Source organism: Echinococcus granulosus (genome assembly GCF_000524195.1).
Source record: "Echinococcus granulosus chromosome Unknown EG_S00109, whole genome shotgun sequence".
NCBI classification, from domain to species: domain Eukaryota; kingdom Metazoa; phylum Platyhelminthes; class Cestoda; order Cyclophyllidea; family Taeniidae; genus Echinococcus; species Echinococcus granulosus.
The window spans coordinates 12420-20345 of record NW_020170489.1 but is presented as its reverse complement, the minus strand read 5'-3'; the positions used below and the strand labels follow the sequence as shown (position 1 = coordinate 20345).

The 7926-nt window shown below is 47.4% G+C and overlaps 1 protein-coding gene across 1 annotated transcript; it reads left to right on the top strand. All coding sequences in view use genetic code 11, as the record gives it.

The window, feature by feature from the left end:
• Positions 1-5928, top strand: EGR_08517 (RNA-binding protein MEX3B; the record flags this gene model as incomplete). Its single annotated transcript, XM_024497766.1, has 3 exons — positions 1-835; positions 1433-2704; positions 5222-5928. The coding sequence occupies 3 exons, from the start codon at positions 1-3 to the stop codon at positions 5926-5928; spliced, it is 2814 nt and encodes a 937-aa protein (XP_024347802.1).
• Between the last annotated feature and the right edge of the window lie 1998 nt (positions 5929-7926).

The window sequence follows — 7926 nt, the reverse complement described above, 5'->3', positions numbered from 1 at the left end:
ATGCCAAGTGCAACAACTGCAAGCTTTGATGACGACTTTATCTCCGATCGGCTGTTAACTTTTATGCATAATGGCGAGTATAGTGGCGGATCGAATAACAGAGCGTCTTTCACGGGACTAAACACGCTCGGACTTCCAGCTAGCACCCAGAAAACCTTCTCTTTAGATAAAGACAGCGGCCTAGGAACCATGTCATTGAATAGGTCAAATCCGGTAACGTGTAATTCCCCCATGCAGCCAGTGACGAATGGTTATGCTGTAATGGCCTCCCCACATCTCATGAACAAGTATCCGAGTGGCATGATAAGCAGCGCTTTTACCACTCCAAATCCTGGAAACAAGGTGATGGATGACTATCATAGCCTTCAGAATTCACCATTCTACAATCATTATCCGCTTACTGCTACGCTTAAACGCCAAACCGATGCGTCTTGTAGCAACGTTCTCATGAACTCCAACTCTATCGACTGCCCTCCATTGGTGCTTTCAAGACGTCCACCCCAGCGAGAACTCTTTCCTTCTATGCCCATTCCACGTTGTGATAACGGCTGGTCCGCCATCAACACCGCCGCCAATAGCCAAGCATCCGGACTGTTTATGCAAGACCGTCTTTTCTACAATTCAGTCGCACAGAAACGCGGCTACATCGTGGGGCCGGAGTTGGAGCGAATTAAGGAGAATTCGCGACGCTCCACCAGCCATACCTACGGCCGAATTTCTGCCCACTTTCGTAATCGGTATGGGGAGACGGAAGCCAAGACTAAAGCCTCATATATGCAGCTGGGTGTTCGAGTACCCAGCAAAGATCATGTCTCCGAGATTGTCGGAAAAGGAGGTAGGTAGTTAGTTTATCTACCCAGTGTCCACGTGTTTGAAACAATTTCGTCCTATTTGTGAATGCGTTTAAGTAATTGAGAGGGAGGGGTCTTGTGAGTTTTTGAAGTGTAGGACTGTCAATTTAAAAACTTGACTCCGGTATCCTAGGTATTGTGATGGCGGAGCAACTTATAAAGCGGATCGTCACCATCTTACTGCCACCCTTTATGTATGAGCTTTTCTTCCACACATCAAGTAGTCATACCGACACCGCTTTCTCAAGTCAGTTTATTTTTAATCAGAAAACGGAAATTAGTTTGTCGTCTTGCTGTTCCACGCTTTAATTACGTGGAGGCACCGCACAAGTGGAATACAATGACGTGGACACTTCGTGTTCGTTCCATAAATCAATCGTACATGCAGGCGCATAAGCAGAAGCGCGCGTGTCTTTCTGGAGTCGATGGCTTATTTTTAACTGATACTAGCTAGGGTACCAGCAGCTCCAATTAGCCTCTGCGTGGGCGGTTTCTCTTGTGATTACCCTACCTGCGGCGAAAGAACGGGTCATGGGACTCATTGCGTTTCCATCATTGGTGTTACCCTGCCTCCCATTCAGGTCAGAAAATCAAGTTAATTCGAGAAGAGACGGGGGCGCTGATAACCACTCCAGGAGAGTACGAGGATCACGTCTTCATAATAGAGGCCCCACCGGAAATCGCACTCCACGTGGCTGAGCTAATTTCAACGCGAGCGCAGGAGATCACCCAGAGCAAGATGTCGGCAAGTGAGCGTCGTCGTGGTTCCACTAGCTCCATACCTGGTTGCATGTCTCTCTTCTCGGTCAATGGATCGGTTGGCGCTTCCAGTGGGACCGGTGGAGGACGCCTAGTTAGTCGTAGCCCCGACGACCTACCGAATGCATCCCTTCCCTCTCCTGCACCGCTCCTCAAAACCACACTCAATTCCATAACCCCTGGCGTCAATAGTGGTATCGCTGTCACCGCTGTTAACTCCGCTGAGACCTTTTCCTTCAACAGCAGTAATGGTACCAACAGCGGTGTTGGAAACGGTCTCCTCGCTTCGAATGGAAACAACTTGAGCAGTTCCAGTGGACGCATTCTTCTCGCGCGCTCGAAAATCTCTGTCCCACAGGACATGGTGGGAAAAATAATCGGCACTCAGGGTTCGATTATTACTACGATTCAGAAGGATACAGGGACGGAGATCAAGAGTCCCCCTAAGGAGGCGGCTCGTGGTCCTTCTGCCACATCAGAATTCGAAATATCTGCCTACCAGTCGCTTGGGATGACTTCTAACCAGGCTGCCGAGTGTCGAGTTCAACAGGCAAAGCAACTGATTGGTCATTTGGTGATGCGTCAGTTCGAGAGACGAGCCAGTGAGGAGTTGGAAGACGGTCCGGCTGGAAGCAGCAATGCGGGGAAATCGCGAAGCAACTCAGCTGGCGATGAGGCGGAGGAAAGCAAAACCTCCAAGACGGTGGCATGGATGTGGCCCGATGTGGCGCAGATGGACTCGGATGAGGCACGGGAGGTTCTTGATCGCATTTTGGCTGAGTCAAAGAGCAAGACACGTCGGGCAAAGGAGCTGGCAGCTGCGGCGGCCGCTACAACTGCTGCAGCAGCAGCAGCAGCAGGCTCGTTGCCAGGGTCGCCTTGTACTGCCGCTGCGGTTGTCGGCAGTGGTGGAAATGCTGGTGCCTTTGGTGCGGACTTCTTCCCCACGGAGAAGGTCACGGGTTCGTGTCACAACAGTCCCTTCCATCAGGCGCGTGTTGCATCACAGAATACTGTCTTCTCGACGTCTTCAACGACCGTTCCTGCTCAGGTCAACTTGCTCGGTGGATTTTTGTCTGAGAGGCGACTGACAAGTGAGTTTTTTCTACCAGCTTGAGGGTTGGAGGTGATCGGTAGGACTGATGAAGGAGTCGGTCATCTGTTAAGTGCCTGCCTGAAAATGCAAGTGGTTCTGCAAATCGATTATTTTAATTATGTGCATATACCAACAAAAACGTTTTTCGGTCATGTAGACTTTACCCCATGCACTGTAGTAGCTACTTCGCTGTTTTAACTGCTTAGTTTACGGAATTCGAGACACTTGATCAGATTGGAATGTTTTAGTCATATGCATATATTCTGATAAAATCCGCATTAGAGGCAATCTATAATCTCTTGTACAGCAGAAAGTACGTGGAAAGCGCTTGTCTTATGTTTGGACTCTAGTTTTGCAGTTTTGATTTCGTGGACATTTGACCGGTCAAAGGTAGTGTCTAAAAGGTCAGCTTAAAATCGATGTTAAAGCCAGCTTCTGTGACAAGTACCAAACAAGAAACACACAAAACTCAGAACGAACCAGTTAAAACACGACGCGACGCCTAAAGAGATTGGACCACTTATCACTTAACCGTCTGTTTGATAGACCGTACGCCTCTTCGAGAATTGGTACTTAAATCGGGAAACCTAAATTTAGGCGGAGAAATGTTGAATACTTTCATTTGATCATCTTAACTGTGCAGTTAGGAAATAATGGGCTGCCAGACTGTCTACTTTAAATGTATTCATTTGGTTTAATTCAGCTAGTTTTATCTCTCTGTCTGATTGATTGTTCGGTAGTCGAAACCTGAAACATGACAAAAGGGATCGTGGTGTGCGTGGAAATCGATGCTAAATCGGATTTTTTGGCTGAACTGTCTGGCGTCTGTTGCCTTTGTGGCGACTTTCATGTAGAAAGCATGACAAAAACAGGCAGAATGTGTTAGCCAAAACGCGTGTTGCACTTTTGCTTTCTTTCGGCCGCGTTCAAGCTTTGTGGCTAACCTCTGATACACTCTGCTCGAAACATGCTGAACGTCATTTGATGCAGGGAAATGTACTGATGTGTTTATTCGACTTTTACTTAGCTATTCTAAGATAGCTGACCTAGGCACAGCGACCAAATTCCGTAGATACCGCCAGAACATTGTCTTCAAGTTAGTTGCTGACTAGACGTCCGTTACTTTTGCGGCGGCCGACTTCACGCAAAAGGTGAAGAAGGGCATACACTAGTTAGAATGCGTCGAAATTTTTCGCTTGCGTTTAACTTTTATTGGGCTGTTTGCACTCGTATATTCAAAGCACCTGTGTAAGCTCTTTCTGACTTTTAAGTCCGTAATTACCACGATGCAGCACCTGACTGACTATGTATAGAGGCCGCTGTATTTCTGTTCCACAAAGGCTGTGCCTGTTCACCACCCCAAGTTTGATCGGAAAACCGTCAAATCTGCCCAACTTGTTATAGGCATATAGCCAGATTCATCTTAATATGCAACTCATTAGGATTTGAGGCTTCTGGAAAATGGAAAGAAACAAAACTTAGCTGGTTGGTGTCTACTGCTTCTGCAATGAGTGACATCACACAGAAAACATGGTAAAAAAGATCAGAGTGGAGGAACTTTTGGACCCGATTTAGATGGTTTTATTTGCCTGTATTTTTGTAGATAAAGGCGGACCTTCTGAAAGCCCGATAAACACCAAGATAGGCGAATGCTTGATCTATTTAGACTGTTGTAATTGTGCAACAATATCTAGTCGACTGGTGTAGATAATCGGGCTCAGCTATTTTTCTTGTTTTTTTTTTTTTTTTTTTGCAGTGCATTCGTAATCTAAGCGAGGCGGAGTTTGTTTTGATTCGTCTGGTCTTATTCAGTTGTTTCGGTTGTTCGGTCAACAGACCTTTTGTAATCACTATTCTAAATCGCGATTAGTGATGGTTGGGGAGTCGAGAAGTTCTTGACGTTCAAGTGTGTAAATATAATACGATTAAATCAGGTTTCGGGTGGGGTGTTAGCAGATGGACTTCTGATTGAGTCTTTGGGACAATTAACTGTTGTAGCAGTTTATTCTTAGTCAAAAGTTAATGCGGTGTTTGATGAGTTTTGGGCGGCACCTTTTGGTGGAGCTCGCATTTGGTAAATTGATTGGAAATCGCTACCCAGGGCAAATACAAGGAAGTTGTTCAACTCGTTTGCATCGTTAAGGCCGTGTAACTTCCATCTGGCTTCTAAAAAACGAATTTTTTAAGCAAACTAGCCGGCTAGTGCTTCTGTGACCTGCAGAAATGCACACGACGCCAAAAAACGTAAGGATACGCTGGTCTGATGTGCCGTCCTCTGCTGTGTGCTGTTATCGCGTGCTGCGTGTGTGTGTGTGTGCATTGATCTCGTGTGTGTGTGTGCGTGCTGATTCGCAGCATGTGACATCTTGCTAGCTAGTCTTATTAAGGTCGCTGCGCTTGTGCTGTTGCCATAGCAGCAACTACCATCGCAACAGCACACGCATGTGGTGCGATGGGGCCGCTCTAACGAAAACCACGTTTTGAGGTCAGTCCCCATCCATTTTACTCTGTCTAGCCGTGGACTTCCATCCGGAAGCGGATTTCTCAGACCACCATGGGATTTGTGGTGCGTCCGCCTCCACGACGGCTTTCTGGCCCAGTGCAGCTCGTCATTCTTTCTCTGCGGGCGCTCCTGTCGTCGTTGGCACTGGTCATAGTCCCACCCTCCTCCGACGTCACACTATGGCTTCGGAGCACCAACATCACCTCATGTTGGAAAATATGAAGACTTCGGGCAGTGACGCTAACCAAACCGGAGGATTCGATTTTATCAACACTCTGGAGTCCCTCTGTCTCAGCAGCGATGATGGTGGATGCATTCGCGATGAACTTGCCTACCCACCAGGCTTTGATAACCAGTACCAGAACACGGATTCCGACGCTATGGCTGTTTCTTCCGGTTGGCCGGCGACGCTCTTCAAAAACAGTGGAGCCTCCGATGGCTTATCCTCAGAGGGTTCAGTGAACTCGGATGCTGCTCTGCGAAGCATTTGGAGCGATGCTGTTTCTACTAATGCTGCCAACACCAATGGTGGCAGTGGTGGTGGAGGATTCTGTTTCTCCGTCAATCCGTTTTCTGGTACTGCGGCGGCGGGAGTGATAATCCCACCCGTCTCGACGTCAAATCGATGCGGAGCTATTGGGGAGGGCAGACGTCGCGCTTCGCCACCGACTGGGGCTTCTGCAGCACCCACCGAGGCTACCTCCATTCCCGCAGTTTAGTCAGATGGATTAGAACATGCAAGACAAGATTGAGAGTGACTGAACCAGAGAGAGAAAGAGAAAGAGTATTTTCTGATACGAACGTACTTGACGTATAAAATCACTCGGTGTCTTTGTTTATTCTAACCGTAACACTCCCCCTTCTCGTAAACATGCATATGTATACCCTTGGGCCCCCTTTGAATCCATATTTTTTAGTCCCCTCCACCCCCGTTTATCTCTCTCTCTCTCTGCGTACCTACTGAACTATTTTTGGTCTCCTGACTGCTGCTAATGATGGTGATTTTCTTCAATGTGTCTCTGCATTTGCCTCCCCCACTATTACTAGCCTGCGCACATAAAACTGCCACAAGTAATCCCACTCCTCCTTTTCATTGTATTTTTGTGTCTAAATAGGTTTTTCCCCTTCCCTCGGTGTTGCATGTCAAGATGTATTCCCGTCCATCCCATCTCATTCCTCCCTCTCATCGTTGCGATCATCATCATCATCATCATCATCGTTCTTGGAGGATGAAGGAAAAGTGAGCAGAAAACAATCATCGAACAGGAGTCATTGCACCTCCCTTTTGTGACATTTGAATGACGTGGCAAAAAACGCGCGCTTCGGCACAGTTCTTCGTAGCATCTATTTTTATACCGGTTGCCAAGATAGCGAAGGAAGGCAGAAAGAGGGGATACCGGTTGTTTGGCAGAAGCTTATCCGATCGATTGGAAAACTGGCTAACGGTACCACTATTATTGGCTAAAAATACGTCTACTACTCCCTCCCCCTTTCCCTTTTACCCCCCTCCACCCAACTCCATAACGCAACCGAGAAATCTAATTTTTTATCGCTATCGTTTTCTACTTTTGTACCCCTCTACTACTGCTACCACCACCACCACTACAACAACAACCTCTCGGTTTAACTGAAGGCATAAAATTACTCACTCACGTATAAGTATAAATGCAACACGGACCTTGCAGCAAACATTTCTTCCTTCCTTCCCCTCCCTTAATACCCGTTTTGTCCTTCTTTGGTCCTCTGAACTCCTAGCCTCGCGAAGCTGCGTGGCTCTCTTATGCATTAGTGTGTTTCTTGCTGTGCGTCACGTCTCATCATCATCACCATCAAGCCATTGTTTCATTCATTCTCTAGACGGGCAGATAGATATGTAACTGTGTAACACAACCACGCACAAGCTACACAATGTCAGCAATAGGTTGTCATTGTTGTTGGCAGCTTCGACACCTACCCACTCATCGATTGATTGACCCAAGCATTCATCTGCCTATACATGTGTCTCGATGTAATTCATACCCTCGTGCAAACATTTACACATTCATGCGTACACAGGCAAAAAAAGTAAATATTAGACAAAAATAACAATATTACTATCGTCTGCTATCCCCCTGTTCCCTCCTTCCCCCCGTCCCCCTGTTTTTGAGAAATAAATAATGTTACAGGATGATGTGACTCAAATTCCTCTTTCGTGAGGTGACGATGGATGTAATTCTAGTCGTGTGCGTCACGATTCCCTTTTCTTTGGTATGGCAAGGTTGCCTAAGGCATTGATTTGGGGTGTGGTGGTTTACACTTGTTTCTCCGAAGGGGCCTACGTCTGAGCGGGTTGTCCGTGTTGTAGGTTATGTGTTTTTCTCCGCATCAGCCCTCCATACCCTTGGGACGAACAGATGAGTTGGATATGAGTGCTTTACTGGGTACAGATGCGCCGCGGTTAAGCGTGTTTGGAGTGCGCTTCCTCCTCAAGGGGGTAGTGGAAGGCGTCCGATCCGTTCTGAGGTTCGTGGCCACTGACAGCCTCTCCCCTAAAAGGTACATTCAAGCAGACATGCGTTACGGTCTGGTTGCCGTTCAAAAACTTCGTCGACTGCCGACCACCGATTCCATGACGCTTTAGCAAGGGAGGGCTAAGCAATCTACATAGCCATCCTGACAACCACCACAAAAGTCGGACGGAGGAGTTCAATTGGGCCGGGCCTTTGTAGGGCAAATGT